This window comes from Lepus europaeus, chromosome 2, assembly GCF_033115175.1.
Source record: "Lepus europaeus isolate LE1 chromosome 2, mLepTim1.pri, whole genome shotgun sequence".
NCBI classification, from domain to species: domain Eukaryota; kingdom Metazoa; phylum Chordata; class Mammalia; order Lagomorpha; family Leporidae; genus Lepus; species Lepus europaeus.
The window spans coordinates 68984819-69005570 of NC_084828.1; the positions used below are offsets into that span (position 1 = coordinate 68984819).

General features: G+C 40.3%; 1 protein-coding gene across 1 annotated transcript in view; it reads right to left on the reverse strand.

The window, feature by feature from the left end:
* The window catches only part of CD200R1 (CD200 receptor 1), a 35465-nt gene extending 15447 nt beyond the window's left edge, over positions 1-20018 (reverse strand). The window contains exon 1 of the mRNA XM_062176733.1: positions 19818-20018. Within this exon, the coding sequence (XP_062032717.1) occupies positions 19818-19884 (67 nt within the window). The 5' untranslated portion in view covers positions 19885-20018. The remainder of the gene's footprint in view (positions 1-19817) is intronic.
* Between the last annotated feature and the right edge of the window lie 734 nt (positions 20019-20752).

The window sequence follows — 20752 nt, forward strand, 5'->3', positions numbered from 1 at the left end:
TGAATCATTAAGGATTAAGCACTAAATCATTCCTAAAGGCTAGGAAAAATGAGAGGCATGAGTTTTACTCCTTGCTTTGTTTCTTGTTTCCTGAATTTTTCAGGTAGTTATATGAATTTGCATGCTCTCATTTTGTCCTTTGCAAATCGTGGGCTATCATTCTTATCTACTTAACAAATAAGGAATAACTCATAGGGGTCAGTATAATGGTGCAATAGGTTAAGCCACCTCCTACAATGCCCCCATCCCTTTCAAGAGAGCTGGTTCAAGTGCCTGGGGCCCTGCCATTCATAAGGCAGAGATACCTGGGACGCAATTTCTGGCTTCTGGCTTTGCCTGGCCCAGCTCTGGCTTGGAGGCATTTGGAAAGAAAACAAGTGGATGGAAGATCTCACTCTGTCTGTCTCTCCCTCTCTCTCTGTTGCTCTGCCTCTCAAATAAACAAATAAATCCTTTTTTTTTTTTTTTTTTTGACAGGCAGAGTTAGACAGTGAGAGAGAGAGAGAGAAAGGTCTTCCTTTTGCTGTTGGTTCCCCCCCCCCCCCCAGTGCCGCTATGGCCGGCGCATTGCGGCCGGTGCACTGCGCCAATCTGAAGCCAGGAGCCAGGTGCTTCCTCCTGGTCTCCCATGCGGGTGCAGGGCCCAAGCACTTGGGCCATCCTCTACTGCACTGCCAGGCCACAGCAGAGAGCTGGCCTGGAAGAGGGGCAACCGGGACAGAGTCCGGCACCCTGACCGGGACTAGAACCCGGGGTGCCGGTGCCGCAGGCGGAGGATTAGCCAAGTGAGTTGCGGCACCAGCCAACAAATAAATCTTAAAAGATTAAAAATAAAGAACTCATAAAATGTATTCAAAGCACATTACAAACTGAGATATTCAACCTGTTGAAATTAAGCCGTACATTTCTGCTAAAGTTTCAAGGTTTTATTTAAAATGAATGCAACTTTATGATTGAGATCTTTTTTTAACAAGCATTTTATTGAAATACAGTATATATACCAAGAAATATATATGACTGAGATCTTACACAAAGATAGGAAGATTCAACTTATAGTACCAGAGAAAACTTTATTTAGCTACATTAAGCCTATGTCTTTCTCCAGTCATTATTATGATAAAACCAATATAGTACTGAAGCTTTTGCCATGAATCTCTTGCCTCTAAAAGCTCAAAATCTAAACCTGAACATTTTAGCTAGTGAGTATTTTTACTATGGTCTACAAATTGCATATTAAAGATACAGATTAGGCAGGAAAAGTGTTAATTTCCAAGACTTCTTAGAGTTATGAATGAATTCAATAAGAAGCTGTGTAATTGGATTGCCTCTTTATTTCAGAGGTCCTGAAAATGAGATTAATTCTCATCCAAATGGGTTAATTATACTCATGGCTCTAATGTAGTGGTTTTTACAGTAGCATCTGTAAAACAGTGGAATTCTTGATCACTAGCCAGAAGCTTTAGGATCTTTTGGAGGACAGAGCCTGAATTACCATTTCATTCTTGATACATAATTAGAATCAGTATCACTCTGCAGAAACAACTGACAGTATCACTCTATTTCCCCAAATGTTATTTTTAAAAAACGAACAGGGATGGTTGGATAAGAGATCTATATGATCTTCCTCTCTACAAAAGTAACCTGAGGATGAATTATTAGTTTTTTAATGTGTTTTATTTATTTGAAAGGCAGAGTTACAGAGACAGACGGACAAGATCCTCTAACCAATGGTTCACTCCCCAGATGTCCACAATGGCCAGGTCTGAGCCAGGCCAAAGCCAGGAGCCAGCAGCTTCATCTGGGTCTCCCACACAGGTGTCAAGGGCCCAAGAACTTGGGCCATCCTCTGCTGCTTTCCCAAGTGCAAGGGCAGGAAGCTGGATTGGAGGTAGAGTAGCCAGAAGTCGAACTAGCACCCACTTGGGATGCTGACATTGCAGGTGGTGGCTTAACCCTCTATGCCACAACACCAGCACCATTAATTTTATGATAAATATTAAAAGTAAAGGAAATGCTTTATTTTATGTATTTAGCATAGTTACAAGGTTCCCACTGGTAATTTTCATTTGAATAGCACCTGAGTGACCACCTATCCATTATATTAAATCTTTGGATGGATAAAGGGAGGCTGGAAACGATATTGATATTCATTTAATCAATAATAATAATTAGACATTCAATAAATATCTATTTGTCAAGGAATTTTTATTTCAATGGAAGCAATAGACATCAGTTAATCATACAAATACACAAGTGGGGTGTTTGACATGGTGTTTAAGATACCACTTGGGGGCCGGCGCCGCGGCTCAACAGGCTAATCCTCCGCCTTGCGGCGCCGGCACACCGGGTTCCAGTCCCGGTCGGGGCGCCGGATTCTGTCCCGGTTGCCCCTCTTCCAGACCAGCTCTCTGCTGTGGCCAGGGAGTGCAGTGGAGGATGGCCCAAGCGCTTGGGCCCTACACCCCATGGGAGACCAGGATAAGCACCTGGCTCCTGCCATCGGATCAACATGGTGTGCCAGCCACAGCGCGCCGGCCACAGTGGCCATTGGAGGGTGAACCAATGGCAAAAGGAAGACCTTTCTCTCTGTGTCCACTCTGCCTGTCAAAAAATTAAAAAAAAAAAAAAAGATACCACTTGGGACACCAGCATCTCAAGTTAGAGTCCTGGTTAGAGTCTAGGTTAGAGTCTTGGCTCCACTTGCAATTTGCCTTCTTGCTAATGTGTACTCTGGAAAAGCAGGTAATGGCTCAAGTAACTGAATCCCTGCCACTTCCACATGAGACTCAGATGAATTCTAGTCTTCTGGCTTCAGTCTGGCCCAGCCCCTTTGGGAAATGGATTAGCAGATGGAAGATATATTTCTGTTTCTGTCTCTCTCTCAAATAAATTAAATAAATAATTCTCACTATTTCTAAAAAATTAAATAATTTTAACCCCACAATTATGTGACATTGCAACAGCAATAGAGAAAAATTATGGAAAATGTCAAATGAGCTACTTATCCCAGAATTAAGGTATTTAGAAGGCAGCCTCTCAGATGGCTCCCAAAATGCTTTCACTTTTGTAAACTGCCCTCCTCTTTAGTATGAATTTTCTTTTTGACAGGCAGAGTTAGTGAGAGAGAGAGGCAGAGAGAAAGGTCTTCCTTCCGTTGGTTCATCCCCCAAATAGCTGCTACAGCCATGCACTGCGCTGATCCGAAGCCAGAAGCCAGGTGCTTCCTCCTGGTCTCCCATGCAGGTGGAGGGCCCAAGCACCTGGGCCATCCTCCACTGTTTCCTGGGCCACAGCAGAGAGCTAGACTGGAAGAGAAGCAACCGGGACAGAATCAGGCCCCCAATCCGGGACTAGAACCCAGGGTGCCGGCGCCACAGGTGGAGGATTAGCCTATTGAGCCATGGCGCCGGCCCCCAACTCACTTCTAACAAAGAAAATACAACAGAAGTGATGGAATGTCACTGCTGAGCTTAGGTTATAAAAAAGATGATGGCTCCTGTCTTCATGTGTTCTCTCTCATTCATCTTGGATCACTGCAAGATAATAAGTATTTGATCGTGTGAAACTTCTTATAAGCAGTAGATAACTAACATAAGATCCAGAGGATGAGAAGCAAAAAAGGAGAAAAAAAAAACATTCCAAACAAAAGCGCTATTATAAGCAAAGATCATGTGGCTACAGGGACTATAAAGTGTACTAAGGGTATAGGCTCCATTTCAAGACCTGACTGTTCCACTTCTGATCCAGCTCCCCCCTAATATTTCTGGGAAAGCGGTGAAAGATAGCCAAAGTACTTGGGCTCCCACGTAGCAGATCCAGAAGAAGCTCCAGGCTCCTGGCTTTCGTCTGACCCAGCCCTGGCCATTGCAGCCATGTGAGGAGTGAGCCAGCAGATGGAAACTCTCTCTCTTAATCTCTCTCTCTCTCTCTCTCTTGCCCTTTGTATCTGTAACTCTGCCTTTCAAATAAAAAAATTTTTTAATCTTTAACCACACACACAAGGTACTAACTAAGATCTAAAGATAGACCAAAGCTAGAGTCTCAGTTCCTGCTGTTATACTGCCCTCATAAATGATTTCAGGACTGTTTTTTTCACTGGGACAAATGTATCTCTCAACAGAAAGGTAACAGGCAAGAAAAATAATTTGCCATTTGGTGATATGAAATGCAACAGAATTTTTAAAAATAAAACATGTCTTAATAGTCTTATGTTTCAGCTGTCATAAATCCTGGCTTCTAAAAAGGAAAGAAATTAAAATACTAAATATGAGATCTCTTATTTAAACTATGTTTGTTATTTACCCTCCAGAATTTTTCCAAGAAGGAAAAACTATTTTGCAAGCATCTGAAATTTTAGACTAAAAATTATCTAAATTCATCAATTACAAGTACAAACTTAAGCATGAATAAATCTAAAGTAGAATATTGAGTAAATTAAAAATGTCACAAAAGAATATATACAATGTGATTCCATGTATGCATAACATACAAGAAGGCAAAATAGATTTTACTGTTCAGGGCTCCATGTGGCTGTGATAAAATTAAAGAAAAGCAGAGAATGGCCATCACTCCGAAGGAATGATTATTGCAAAAACTGATGGCTTCTTCTAGAGAAGAGATTGGGGAATAAAACAGTTAAGAACTGGCAATAATTTGTTTATTAACTTACATAAGTATTCACTGTGTAATTATTTTTCTTTGAAATTTAGTTATAGCATTCTGTAATATATGTTATACTGATATATGTTAGTGTAAGAAAAAATTTAAATAAGTACAAAGATACACAAGAAGTACAAATTAGTGCTTACTTTGTTTTATAACATGATTTGCACAGTTGATCATGGCATATATTTCCTATTCTTGTATTTCAGGAAAATGATTTTTATCTTTAAAGACATTTTATAGTAAACATCATCTAGATATTCAATGAACATTATCTTGGGTAAAGATACAAAATTTTAGCAAAGACAAATATAGAAAAGACACCAAAATTAGAGTAAAAAATAGACTAACATTTTAACTCTTCCATTTGTTATCTTTGTAGGACTGAACAAATAGTAACTTTAGTTGCTTTAGTAGCAGATACCACAGCTCTCTCAAATTCCTAAAGGATGATTATTTATATAATTGAAAACGTGTATTAGGAAAACTAGCTAGCCATTTGGGGAGGGAGAAATAAAATATGAAGTTAAAATAAAATGAATCAAAGGTTTAAATCAGAAATGAAAATAGAAGTACTGGAAGAAAGCAAGAATGATTTAGTTTCTTTCATCATAAACAGATGACAGTGACTAACATCTCGATTTACCAGGATTTAAATATTTTGTGAGACATAGGACAGTCAGTGCCAAAGTCATGGAGCAAAGTCCCAGGCATAGTGGCATAATTGATCCCTTTCTAACCCTGATATAAAACATCTAAACCATAAAGAAAAATACTGAGAAGTTGACCTTGGAAAGAATTTAAAACTCGGTATGGCCAGAAAAAATAATGTTGGCAAGCAAAAACCTAACAGATATTTGCCACATTTATGACAAACAATTGCTACTTTCCCTCAAAAAATATATAAAAACCATACAAAACAATAAAAAAGAGATAACCAAAAAATGGGCAAAAGATATGAACAGGCTGACAAAAGATTAATATCTTGAAGGTGACATTGTTAGTAACTATACTTCTACTTCTTAGGTACAATATAGAAACAAAGATAAAATACCTAGATGGTTTATAAAGAGAAAATCTGAGTATATAAGAAAAGTAGAAAGTTCCAAAACACAAAAATTTAGTAATTCATTCAATGGATAGATAAAATTTAGAAAGCAATAAATAATTATGATAAATAATAAATTTGATCCTAGTTTCCAAAACAAGATAATTGTAACAACTGTATCAGTTGGTTAGGGCACAAGGCTAACAAAAACCATTTTACTGGACATACTTCTTTTTTGCTCTGTTTGTTTTGTTTCTTTGAAGCAGTTACCGTCATATAATCCAAAACTAGTCCATGGAGACAGACGTGTTCCCTGACCTAATACACATGTTGTGCAAACACATCAGTGATCACAAGTATGTTCACATGTGTCAAGACATACGTACTAGCATGGTAATTTTAGCATTTTTTAATTCCACAAAAAAACTGAAAATAACCAAACAGTTGATCTATAGGGAATAATTAAATGTTATAAGAGAATACATATGAAAGAGCTTTGAAAACTAAAATGAAGATTTCATCTTCACTTTTGTCAATGTCAATAAATGCAGACAGAATGCTAGGTAATTTATAGGCATCATTTGACTTAATGCTCACAGCAACTCCAGGCTCTAGGTCAGGGATTTCAGATATAATATCTCAATTTTATTATTAATTGACAGCTAATTCAAATTTTTGAAAATATTACATGAGCAAACTAAGAGTGTCTGCAAGCCAGACTTAGCCTGTGAGCTGCCAAATTGCAATCTTTTATGTGGAAATTAGGGCAGAGGCCAAAACCAGAGTGTTGAAAACATTTATATTTAAGGTTCTGTTGGAGGCAGTGGATTTAGCAAAAATGATGAAGAAAAGTAGAAAGTAAATGCAGTGCCATAACGCCAGGGAAAGAGATTGCAAGATGGGAGAACTCAAGATCAAAACACGCAGGGAAAAGCCATCAAGTCAGAACTAAGAAGCTTTATGATCCGGTAGCAAAAAAAGTCATCGTGACCTTTAAGAGGGCAGCTTTCGTAAAGAAGTATGAGCGGAAACCAGACTGAACTAGGCTGAGCCAACACAATCAGGGTAACAAGTGTAGGCTTAGTGTTCTAAGAATTCTGACCTGGAAAAAACAGGAGAAATGATACACCTACTTTATCACTTCGTATCAACCTTGTAAGAGAAAGATGGGGAGACACCTGGACTGAGGACTGAGAGGGTGCTTAAGAATCATGGAGAACGTAGAGTGTTTGCAGATAGAAATTGGGACCCCTGGAATTTAGAGGAATGAAGGAAGCTAACTGGTAAGTCAGGATCCTAGAGGTACTGCAAGAGAAGAGCCAAAAAGCAAAGTGAGGGGTTGCTTTTCAAAAGACGGATATTTCATCTCTGAGAGAGCACCAAAAGGGTCAGAATGGGTACAGACACAAGAAACATGCTGTGCCCATTCAGGTTGCAAACATTTTTTGAGTATCTGTGTAGCGTCAGGGAGCTATGCAGAGCTCTGGGAACAGTGGGAAAAATGAGACGAGGGCCTTGCTCTCAGAAACTTTACCATCTAGGGACATTAAAAAAGTCCTCATCGGATATTGCATCAATCAAGAGGTGAGAAGCCATCTGCTGAATATGAAAGACAACAGGGATAGATTAAATGATGAAGAAACTAAGGAAAACCAAGGATGATGCTCTTAACTCTGGGTCCTACCAGAATCACCTGCAAAGTCTTGTGAAAATCCAGATGCTTAGGGCATGCATTTGGCCTAGCAATTAGGATTCCAGTTGAGACACCCGCAACCTATATCAGAGGACACAGATTTGAGTTCCGGCTCCACTCCCAATTCCAACTTCCTAGATAACGGCTCAAGTGGCTGGGTCCCTGCCGTCCACATGGGGAACCTGGATTTTGTGTTCCCTCTTGCCTCCAAGCTCTTGGCTAGCCTAACTCTGGTTGTTGCAGGCATTTGGGGAGTGAACCAGCAGATAGGATTCATTCATTCTCTCTCTCTCTCTCTCTCTCTCTCTCTCTCTCTCACACACACACACACACACATTCAAATAAATGAATAATTTGTACAGTGTCCAGATACCTATACCGTAGAAAAATCTGATTAACTAGGCTTGGAAGGAACCAGTATCTTTAAATTTTAACACAGTATCTTTAATATTTAAAGTTCTACAATCAATTCTGTCTGGAAACTATGTTAAGATTAGTGGCTTAAATCAGTCCTGGGGGAACTGCAAGAAGGAACCAAGGATAGAATGGATAGAATGATTTCTTTTTGGAGAATAAGAATAACTATGATTTCATTATTGGGATCTACCAATATTCCCCACTTGAACATAATATTTTTCAAAAAAATTGTCAATACCACAAAATGGTTTGCATAACCAGATATTCTCATATTATGTAATGAAATCCCTCTGGGGAAACATAGCATTTGATGGTGAAGTAACAAAATGGCAAGGAAAAAGAGAAGAAATGACTAAACACCTTAAAATTACATGCACAGCACAGAACTGGAAAAACATTTTTACTGAATTTTCTTAAGTGCTACTCTTCAAACACACCCAGGTCCCCCTAACTGATGGGGGAAAAAATGGCTACCTGCTGCTTTCCCCTTGCAGCCATATTTCTTTCTCTTCCTTGCTATCTGATTTCTAGAATGAGTGATCTGTGCCCACAGCCTGTTTCCTCCCCACCCACTCCCTGCTCAATGCCAGCAATCTCTCTGCCCCCACACCCCTGTTACTCAAACCGTCATTTTAAAACTCATCAGCCTGTTTGGCCTCTTTTCAGTGTCCCTGGGTTGCTTGGCAGGTTTTGAGACGATTAGCCATTCTCCTCTCCTAGAATCTCTTCCTTCCCTTCACGTGTGTGTTTCCTCGCTGTCTCCTTCCCTGTCTTCACTGCCTACTTGCATGTCTTCTTAGCAAGCGACCCTCCTCCTCTGGCACCTTAACGTGGGTATTTCCTCAAAGTCTCACCTGCTCCTTCTTGTCATACCTTCTCCCTCGGGACTTCAACTAGACATCCACACAGGTCATTTCCTCTTGTTTCCCCAACTTGCTCAGACCCTCACAGAGGCCCTGAGACCTGCTGGAATGCTCAGCCCACAGCCCTGCTGCTTGTCATTTCTGCTCATTTTATCTTAAACATCACTTTCTCAGGAAAGCCTTCCCAGTGCTTTAGACCAGATCAGATTTACCACTTACACATCCCTAGGTCACCTTAGATTTCTCTTAACCTACTGGACATTATTTAATTATTTGCAATCATTTATTGAATAGCTCTCTTGCTGATACTCTAAGCTGCTGAGAACAGGATCTATGTCTCTCTTGACAGAGTCTTCCCAGCATAAAGCTCAGAAACCCAGCTGGGCACTGCTTCAAGTCCCAGCTGTTCCATTTCTGATCCAGATCCCTGCTAATGCACCTGAGATAGCAGTGCAGGATGGCCCAAGTCCTTGGGCCCCTACAGCCACGTGGGAGACCCAGGAGAAGCTCCTGGCTCCTGGCTTCAGTCTGGCCCAGCCCTGACTGTTGCGGCCATCTGGGGAGTGAGCCAGCAGATGGAAGACCTCTCTCTCCCTCCCTCGCTCGAGCTCTCTCTCTCTCTCTCTATAACTCTGCCTTTCAAATAAATAAATCTTTTAAAAAATGAAAGAATTTAAGGTGAAAGTTCCTAAAGTACTTCATACCAGAAATAAAAAAATTTAAAAAAACTCCATACTTCTCAATACTGCCTTACAGTTTCTTCATTTGCCAAATGAAGAAATTACTGTCTAAAGACATTAAGGAACATCTTAAAGACAACATAGCCGAGGAGTTAAAATGACTTGGTAGACCATCCAACACGCGGTAGGCATCCAACACAGAGATAAGTTTGTATCTAGAACTGGGGGAAGGGGAATGTGATTTCACTGAGAAAAGTGAAAAGCACAAAATATTCTATGTGTGGATGATATTCAGAAAGCAGAAAGGCATTTAATAATCTGATGAATTAAATCTCAAGGACAAAGACAACACAACAAAGTAGCAACAGCTGGTAATAACACCGTGATATTAAAAAAGAATGGATTAGAAGAAAGTCCCACATCCTTTCTGGCCAAGTAAGCTTCCACAGATAACAACGATAAAGTGACGACCAAAATATGAGGACAACTACTTGAAGCCACTGGAGAGTGAAAGAAGAAGGAAGATTCAGTGTTGACTCTTGAAAGAAGGAAATGGCCCAGAGTTGGGGTGTAAGTTCCCGTTTTATTGATACTAGGCTCAGAGAGCGCTGCAGTTGGCACCACGTTAGGCAGCTAAAACTCTGATAGAAAAACCACAGTTTTACGTAGAACCAGAGGTCAGCTTTCAGAGAAACCCTACACTGAAAAGTGAGAAAGCCAGGAAAAAAAACAGTTCCAAATTTTGCACATAAACTCTACCCGCATCTCAGCTAATCCTAGAAGCAGACCAGCTAAAGCCAAAAGAACTGACATTTAAAATTATGTCCAACTGACTCAAATACTTTAAATATATGCAAATGTACTTCAAAAAGTTCATGGGAAATAGAGTTAAAATGTTCATTTGGTGCAAAAAAATTTGAAATCCATGCATAGTTTTTTCACAGTGCACATTTTCTATGAACTTTTCGAAGACTTCACACACACATACACACACACACACACAAGGATGTTTCCAAAAGTTCATGGGAAATGGAATTAAGAAAATTAGATCTTTTTTTTTTTTATCTTTCAATTTTATTCATTTCTTTTTTTTTTTAACTTTTATTTAATGAATATAAATTTCCAGTATACAGCTTATGGATTACAATGGCTTCCCCTTCCCATAACTTCCCTCCTACCCGCAACCCTCCCCTCTCCCGCTCCCTCTCCCCTTCCATTCACATCAAGATTCAGGGTATGGTCAAGTAGGGTCAGCAACATTGCAGGCAGAACTGTAAATTTCTTGTTAGAGATGCCACCTGCCTTTACCTGGCCAGCTCTCCTCCCAGGCCAGCCAAGTAATGAAAGTCAACAGAGTGCCTTCCCCTAGGAGGTTCACACCTCCCTTAGGATATACCCCATGTGAAGAGATAGATAGGTCTGGGCCTCTTAACTTACAAGGCCTAAAACCCAACAGATTATTATCAAGCCCCTTCTATCAGGTTCTATTTGCCTCTCAATCAGAAAAATTACTTGTAACTTAGACAGCACCTTTCTTAGCTCCTCTAATAATGACTCTGTCCTTTGTTCTAGACCCTGTCTAGTGCACTTGAGCCTCATTCCTTTGTAATCATAACCTCTACTCTACCACCAATGGCTCTACTCCCAACCTGTGTGTACTGATGGTCCTCTTCCCCACTTAATGCTGTATAATTGTTCAGACCTGGTTAAGGCCACTCTTAGGATCATTGGTTACTATCCTCACCCTGTCTTTTATGACCTTGTCTAAATATGATCAGAGTCGGGGAACTTGGAAGGCTTCCATAGCCTTGGCAACTCATGACGACAGCCTAGGGTGGTTACTGGCGCCATAAACTAGAGTGTCAATTTGTTGGGTCAACAACAGGAGCCACTGTGCGCTTGCTCCTGATGTGGGATCTCTGTCCTTGATGTACTGTACATTTTGATTTAATGCTATAACTAGTACTCAAACAGTATGTTTCACTTTGTGTTTCTATGTGGGTGCAAACTGTTGAAGTATTTTATACTAAATTGATCTTCTGTATATAAATAGAATTGAAAATGAATCTAGAAAATTAGATCTTAATATTTTAATTAAGATAAGTTTATTTTGGAACAAAGTCTTTTGAAATCCATGCATAAAAGGGTCTTCAGAAAATTCATATTATGAAAAATTACGCATAGATTTCAAAATTTTTTGCATGAAAAGAAATCATCTTTTTTTTTTTTTTTTGACAGAGTGGACAGTGAGAGAGAGAGAGACAGAGAGAAAGGTCTTCCTTTGCCGTTGGTTCACCCTCCAGTGGCCGCCACGGCCGGCGCGCTGAAGCCGGCACACCGCGCTGATCTGAAGGCAGGAGCCAGGTGCTTCTCCTGGTCTCCCATGGGATGCAGGGCCCAAGCACTTGGGCTATCCTGTACTACCTTCCCAGGCCACAGCAGAGAGCTGGCCTGAAAGAGGAGCAACCGGGACAGAATCCGGCGCCCCAACCGAGACTAGAACCTGGTGTGCCGGCACCGCAGGCAGAGGATTAGCCTATTGAGCCGTGGCACCGGCAGAAAAGAAATAATCTTTAAATTTCATTTTTCCATGAACTTTTCCAGATTCCCTTGATGTGTGTGTATCAATGAGCAAAACATAATCCAAGTAGCATTCACAATTCAAATAGAATTATTCAACATACAGCCACAGAGAACTAAGAAAAAAATGACCTGTTCTTTGGAAAAAAGACATCAAGAGAGACCAATCTCAAATTGACACAGATACTGGAATTATCAAGCAAGGCTCTTTTTTTTAAATTTTTATTTATTTATTTATTTGACAGATAGTTAGACAGTGAGAGAGAGAGACAGAGAGAAAGGTCTTCCTTCCGTTGGCTCACGTCCCAAATGGCCGCTACAGTCGGAGCTACGCCGATCCGAAGCCAGGAGCCAGGTGCTTCCTCCTGGTCTCCCATGCAGGGGCAGGGGCCCAAGCACTTGGACCATCCTCCACTGCTCTCCCAGGCCACAGCAGAGAGATGGACTGGAAGAGGAGCAACTGGGACTAGAACCCGGCGCCCATATGGGATGCCGGTGCCGCAGGCCAAGGATTAACCAAGTGAGCCATGGCACCAGCCCCCTCAATCAAGGCTCTTCATGCACATATTAAACTGTGCTCAGTGATACAAAGGAGAATACACTCACAATGAATTAAAAAACCAAAAACTTTCAGCAGAGAAAAACACTAGCTAAAAAATAAATTGATGTACTAACACTGGAAGCACAACCTCTGAATGAAATATTCACTACAATGGACATATCAGAAGAGAAGAGAAAGCAAACTGTCGGTGAATTTGAAAATGCAGCAGTAGAAATAATCTCATCTGACAAACAGAAAGAAAAAATTGACAAATAAAAAACATAAGAAGAGATCTGGGGATCTGCAGTGAATCAGCCAAGGTTGTAAAATATACGTAACTGGGGCTGGCACCGTGGACCAGCGGGTAAAGCCACCGCCTGCAGTGCCAGCATCCCATGTGGGCGCCTGTTCGAGTCCCGGCTGCCCCACTTCCAATCCAGCTCTCTGCTAGGGCCTGGGAAAGCAGTAGAAGATGGCCCAAGTGTTTGGATTCCTGCATCCATGTGGGAGACCTGGAAGAAGCTCCTGGCTCCTGGTTTCAGATCAGTGCAGCTCCAATCATAGTGGCAAACTAGAGAGTGAACCAGCGGATAGAAGATCTCTCTCTCTTTCTCTCCCTCTTCCTCTTTGTAACTCTGACTTTCAAATAAATACATAAATCTTTTAAAATATATATATAATTAAGTTCCAAAAGAGAGGAGTGATTACAAATAAAATATTTGAAGAAATAATTATTTAAGATTTCCCAAATTTAGGGAAAACTATAAGTTTGAATTCAAGAGGCTGGATTCCCAAGCAGGATAAACGTTGAGCAAAACTACACACAGATCCATTGAATGAGCTGAAGTCAAACAACAAAGAGCAAATGCTGGAAGTAGTCAGAGAAAAGAATTCAGCATATGAAACAGTTAGATGTACCCCCAATTTTATTGCAGCTTAACTCACAATAGCTAAGACATGGATTCAACCCAGATGTCCATCAACTGATGATTGGATAAAAAAAAGTATGGTTATATACACTATGCAATACTACTCAGTTGTAAAAAAACAAAAATGAAATCCTGTCTTTTGCAACAAAATGGATGCAAATGAAAACCATTATACTTGGTGAAATAGGCCAGTCCCAAAAACACAGGTATCAAATGTTTTCCCTGATCTGGGGGTAATTAATAGAGTTTCTAAAATATAATGTATTGGAGTGAAATGGACATTTTGAGATTCAATGACTGTTTACAGCCCTTGTCTCTACTGTTGAAGAACAGTGTTATTTTCTTCATACTATTTGTTGAACTCTTTACTTAGTGTAGGGTTTATCTTGTGAACTGAAAGTAGATCTTTGTAAAAATTAGGAGTGGGTAGAGGAGAGGGAGGAGGAAGAAGGGTTGGAGTGTGGGTGGGAAGTATCACTATGTTCCTTTATATCTGTATTTATGAAATACATGAAACTTGTATACCTTCAAAAAATTTTTAAAAAAGAAAATAGAAAAAAATAATAGATTATATCCAGGAGAACAATGGCTTGAGTGCCTACTGCCTTCTCATCAAGATGTTGAAACAAATCCTTAAGGTGCTGAAAGAAGGAAAAAATGTCAACACAGAATTCTATTCCAGCAACGATGTGCTTTAAGAGTGAGAGTGAAATACTTTCATATAAAAAAAAAAAAAAACTAAGAGAATGCCTCACCAGGCATCCTATTTCACAGGATAAAAGAAACCATTCAAGCTGAAAGAAAATAATGCTATACCCAAATTCACAATGTCAAGAACACTGGAAATGCAACTCTGGAGAATATAGTGTGTGCCATGCAGAATTGCCTACAAGGAATGAGTCTTTGCTCCTGTTACTAAGAGCACAGTCAGCAGTCAGACTTCAGTTTTCAGCAAATTCAGGACTGCACAATTGCCCTACCCAAAATCAGGTTTTCCCCAGGCAGCCCACATTCAACAACTGAGGGAAACAGAAGTATGAAAGACCAGCCATCCTGATTCAGTGTGGGGCCCCTCCAAAAGAACATGCTGTCTCCAGAGTTCTCCATGGGGCCTGCTGAGGGGGTCAGCTGAAATTACAGATAGACTTCTGCTCAGAAGTAATTTTCTATATGCAAAACTCTATCCCATAATCTGATCCCAAGAGAATCTGCAACAGCAGCATCATGCAAAGTAGCAGTTTTTTCAGAAAGCTTTTAGTTAATAAATACAAATTTCATAGGTAAAGCTTAATTACCTTTATATACAGAAGATCAACTCTATACTAAGTAAAGATTTCAACAGTTTGCACCCACACAGACACACAAAGTTTAAAGTACTATTTGAAGACAAGTTTTACCATTAATTCTCATAGTACAACACATTAAGGACAGAGGTCCTACATGGGGAGCAAGTACACAGTGACTCCTGTTATTGATTTTAACAATTGACACTCTTATTTATGACATCAGTGATCACCCAAGGCTCTTGTCATGAGCTGCCAAAGCTACAGAAGCCTTTGAGTCCACCACCTCTGTCATTGTTTAGAGTAGCAGAGATTTTTAAAGAAAATTCTTTCTTTAAAAACAGAAAAACTGCCAGTCTTATTTCAATCCTGGAATTTTTCTATACTGCTTTCCTTAAATGCAAATAAGATTTAGATCTTAGAATGGGGTGTCAAGGGAAGACATTTGGTCTTGTGGTTATGATACTGATTAGGATGCCCTCGTCCCACATCTGAGTGCCTGGGTTCAAATCTAAGCTCTGGCTCCTGATTCCAGCTTCCTGCCAAAGCAGACCCTAGGAGGCAGCAATGATGGCTCAAGTAGTTGGGCTTCCTACCACCCATGTGGGAGACCTGGACTGAGCTTCCAGCTCCAGGCTTGCATTTGGGGAATGAACCAGAGAGTAACACTCTCTTTCTCTCTCTCTCTCTCTCTCTCTCTCTCTCTCTCTCTCTCTCTCTCTCTCCCTTCCTTCCCTCCCTCTCTCCCTCCCTTCCTCTCTCTCTCTCCTTCCTTCCCTCCCTCTCTCTCCTCTCATCCCCTCTCCCCTCCTCACCTTTCAAATAAACTGAAACTCTTAAAAAAAAAGAAAGAATGAAGTCTAGGTTTTTGTACCTACATGGTTTTAAATTTTAACCAAGAAAACTGTGAAATTATTTGCTTAGCATTAATGCACGAACAATATCATTTCTTTCTGGAAAACAAAATGAACTGATTGTGACTGTGACTATTACATAAATTATGCTAAAGCTTGATTTTTATTATCATTATTATTATTTTTAAAGTAAGAGTTACTGATTTACTTCTTAGGAGCTATCAGCATCACACAGTGCACGGTTATTTCATAACAGGATCTGCTACCTAATTACAGCCAGGAGATATCAGTGTGACATTGTCAGCAATGACAAGGGAGAAAAGACAAAAATGCAGTTATGGTTACTACAATTTAATCACCATAAAGATTAAGTGTTCAGATAAAACACGAAACCAAATGACAACTGGGTTATTTTATTAATGAGTACTAATAACTGAAATTAGTAGGAGGTAGCTATGTACTCTTAGCTCTCATTTTTTCCCATCTCCTTATCACCACCCTCAACTTGGTAGCACTCCTATTTCTATTCATCTTACTCTTCAATTTCAGAAGAGATTTTCTCCTATTTAAGGTTAAGCCCCCAATTTATATCCCATATTACTCCCTTCCCATCTCTTCTGAGATCATGCCCTGCTACAGAGACAAAGAGATCAACATGGCTCCTAGGACCCAAACCCAAACATCTCTAGGCTTTATTCTATTACTTTTTATCTCTATGTTTATTTTCTTTGTAGGATCATCCACTCCACAAGTGATAAATAATTTCTGTGATTTTGCTCTACTTCCAAGTACCCATAGGAATTTTCCCCCTAGGCATCCTCCCTCCCTATACTGAATATTTTAAAATATATATTTATTTGACAGGTAGAGAGAGAGATATCTTCCATGTACTGGTTCACATTGCAAATGCCTGAAACAGCTGGGGCTGGGACCTGGAACTCCATCCAGGTGTCCCACATAGGTGGCAGGGACCCAGGTACATGAGCTATCACCTGCTGCCTCTCAGAGTAAGCATTAGCAGGAACCTGAAATCAGAAGCAGAGCTGAAACTCAAACCTACGCATTCCAATAAAAGATGTGGGAGTCCCAAGTGCCCTCTTAACGACAGTGCCGACCCCTGATCCTGAATTTAACATCTTCCACAAACTCCCTTCTCAGCCACCAATGCCTCTCAGGACATCACAGAACTTTCTAAAATGGGAACTCTAGGCTACCAGCCCTTGACTCCTGCTTTAAAATAAATCCTTTACCAAGTGACATTATGTAGCAAAAGGATTCTGTTGCCACATTACTGTCAAAAAAAAAAAGGCCTTTATATATGGTTTTCCTGTTCCCTGTACAACAGATAGCTCCTCATTGTCTGCTACACGGTGCCCAGATTCTCCTGTTTGGCCATCAAGGACCCCCGAAATCCAGCCTTTTTTCCCTATTGTCATATAACACATAGTCCAGAGTTCTTTCTCTAAATCTCCTTGCTTTTGCTCATATTACACCTTCCCTCCTTTCAATTTCTTTCTCTGCCATCCCTCATCGATGCAAACACATCATTCAACACCCAGCTTAGGAGTCATCTCCTCTGCACAGACTTCCCCAACAAGACTGGAATTCTACCTTTCCTTAGATTTTTACAAGTTTCATAGATAACTTCAAGATTCACTGATTTTAAATGTTGACCAATGAGTTCACCTTAGCTTTGCTCCTTAATTTAGATTGCTAATAACTTTTAGGCATTATTTTCTATACATGCACTTAAAAAGAGTTCTTATTAAGCACTTTTGATTTATTTATTCATTACTTAGCGGATGGTTAGAGGAAAACGCACCTATAAATCATAATATATAAACTTGAAACTCTCACAAACTAGAAAAGGAAGATAGAACTGAGATTATGAGAACAAACTCCTTCACAATTGCTTTTAATCTCTTTTTTCCATCTTCCACAAAATCTGCTTAGGCTTCCAAACAGCCCTGTGTCAATTTTTCTCTCCTCTTCTTGTTACTGCCTGCCCTCTAGTGGAAGGAATTGGCAAATGAGTAAAAATTAGTCCAAGGACAGCAAAGGGAGGAGTCCTTCTCCAGAAACTCCTAATTGGAAAAAATCAGTAACTTTTATAAGGTGAAGTGATTTTAATTGGAATAGAATATATAAGTGGAACATAAGAAAAAATTCAAGAAGACAATAGGTCTTGAAAAGAGAGGAGGGGCCAGCGCCATGGCGCAATAGGTTAATCCTCTGCCTGAAGCGCCAGCATCCCATATGGGTGCCGGTTCAAGTCCTGGCTGCTCCACTTCCGATCCAGCTCTCTGTTATGGCCTGGGAAAGCAGTAGGAGATGGCCCGAGTCCTTGGGCCCCTGCACACACGTGGGAGACCTGGAGGAAGCTCCTGGCTCCTGGCTTCGGATCGGCACAGATCCAGCCGTTGCAGCCGTCTGGGGAGTGAACCAGCAGATGCAAGACCTCTTTCTCTGTCTCTCCCTCTCACTGTGTGTAACTACCTCTCAAATAAGTAAGTAAAGTCTTTAGAGAGAGAGAGAGAGGAAAAAAGTGGAAAGAGGGGAAGAATCAGGGAAGATGCCAGATATATAGCTGGGAACTTTCCTCTGAAGTGAACAATTTTGGTGTTTTTCTTTTTCCCCTTCAAGTATTTTCTTAATAAATCTTATCTATGAACTGCCACATTACTTGAACTTATAGGCAAATCAGTTGACACAAAAGTCAATCAATAAACTGAAAAAAATGCTATGTGTAACACTGAAATATTGCTCCTTTGTGAATTTATGTTGTACAAAATGAGTGATTTCCATTTGAAAGTTTTAATAACAAAATGGTATTTGTAAAAAAAAAAAAAAAGGAAAATTCAGTCCTGAATTATTTTCTTCTCATTATTCTAAATCATTTCATGGTAAATTTATTTTAATATTATTTTTCTCTCTCCCAAGAGTAATGGTGCAACTTGACATAAACAACTCCTTGTTGTTACCCTGTCCAGCTGAGACCTGAACAGGTTTCTACAAAGGCTTTCTACAAGATCCCAACTAGTGACGGATTTAGATCACTTACGGTTTGTCTTAGTCTATTGAGTTTATAAGTAAGCACTGGACGAACTTCTTTTCAGTGATGTTATGAATTGCAGTTCTCTAGAGAAAAGCCTAACGGTCAGATATTGAGGAAATGGCCCAGCATGCGAATTGCTCAAGTGTTTCATGATGGCTACTGACATGTATTACAACTGAGGGTGACTCTGTCGCATACCAGTAATAGCTAACCTTGAACAAATCATTTCAACTCTCTGGGCCATGGTTTCTAGCTCTGTGAAATGCAGATATCTCCCATGCCTACCTCACTAGGTGGCTCTGCAGATCAAAGGAGAAAAAGCATGTGAAAATTATCAGCAGGAAGGCACAGTAGTAGCACATGGTCGCACCTCTTTGTGGGTGCTCACCAGTAAAATTAACACGTAGAACATAGATTGCTTTGGTGGAAGATAGACAACATTTTAAAGTCACCCAAAGGAGAGAAAAAACACATTTTCTTCTTTCAATGATCAAGCTGTGAAATTTAAACCCAACTATACTGTTCTTTTGCGGCTGCTCCATCTACTCAAAGTGAAACCTGAAAATGCCCTCCCACATCCACTCCTACCAACACTCTACAGTGAAACCAGGACGCCCCCACAGGAGCCCCAAGTTCTCTACGACTCCTACAGGAACCTAGACGTGTTCAGAGTATGCCCTCTAATTCAGAAAGTGTCTCCTAAAGCCCACACATCTTTGAGATAAATAGACACACATCACAGATGTGCCACCATGACTGTAAGAATAGTGTTAGAAAAGCACCGAGTCATAGAAAATGGTAGAAAGCAGTAAACTTCTTGACTTGTAACACTAGCAGTGCCTACCTAAGTGGCTTAGGAATGTTACTCCTTTTCTTTTATGGTCTGAAGATAAAGAGAACCCAGCTGACTTTGACCTACACTGGTATGATTTTAATTGTTCCTGCTTCACCCAAAACAAGGGTGGAAATAAGAAAGTGGTGATAGAGACAGCTTCTAGCGATGTGCATATTGTAGTAGGATAAAAAAATCAAGTCAATAGAACAGAGAAGAAAATGAGGGTGATAAAATAAAATAATAAATCTTGGAATAACTCCCTATGCTATGATTGCAATTGGCTCATGCTACCCCATAAGAAAGGCAAGGGAAACTCACAACAGGCGATGAGAACAAGTCTTCCATCAATCATTTTCCCAAAGAGAATTCAGACTTACCAGCCACCAAAAAGACGGTTAAAATCAGTAGGAGCCATAAGTCAGAAGTTCTCCAAGGGCAGACCATGTCTGCTTTCTTTTTGTCAGCCCTTCACACGATACTTTTCCTCCATACAGGTGGATAAGCAGCTGTGAGCATTACGAGGCTCCCTCCAGTCAGCTTCTCAGTGCCGAATCCTCTTAGACCATCAGCGGTGAGGCACTCCCTTCCTTCAACACTATGTGTTTCAGCCTGATTAGTAACTTGGGAGAGAAGTAACTCTTCTGTGGAACTTGACACAGCAATAGATTTCCTGTACGAAGCACTGAAGCAAAGACGGAGGAAGCAGAGTGATTGAGCTATCTTCCAGCTCATTGGTTCTCTTCTCACTTCTGCTGCATACAGATAAACTATACAGAGAGACACTGAATATGCCCAGGATAAACGGATTTGCCTAAACTTGCATTGAAAAAGAAAAAGGGAAATTTATCTATTTTGGTCCAATCCCCATAAATGTCCCAATCACAATAACTGCTAGAAGCTTTCTCCAAGTTAACAGGTGTACAACCTTAGTGGCCAAGGCTGGATTAGAATATTTTACCTTGAAAACACCTGTGTGAACTTGCTGTCTATAATGGGAGTCAGAACACATCTGTAGAAGCATTACAAGTGATTTTGTTTATTATTGTGACTGAAACAAATTTAGTGGCTGGCTTTAGTGCAGCACAAATGTATTACCTACAGTCTGGAGATCAGAAAACTGAACTTGATCTTATGGGAATAAAATCAAGGTGACGGCAGCACAGCATTCTTCCTGCAGGTTCATGGGGAGACTCAGCACCTTGCATTTTCTACCAATCACAGGATGCCTGCATCCTTTGGCTTGTGGCTGCCTCATTCTGGCATCTGCTCCCTTGTCACATCTCCTTCCCAAGAGGGAAGGCTCCTTTTGCCT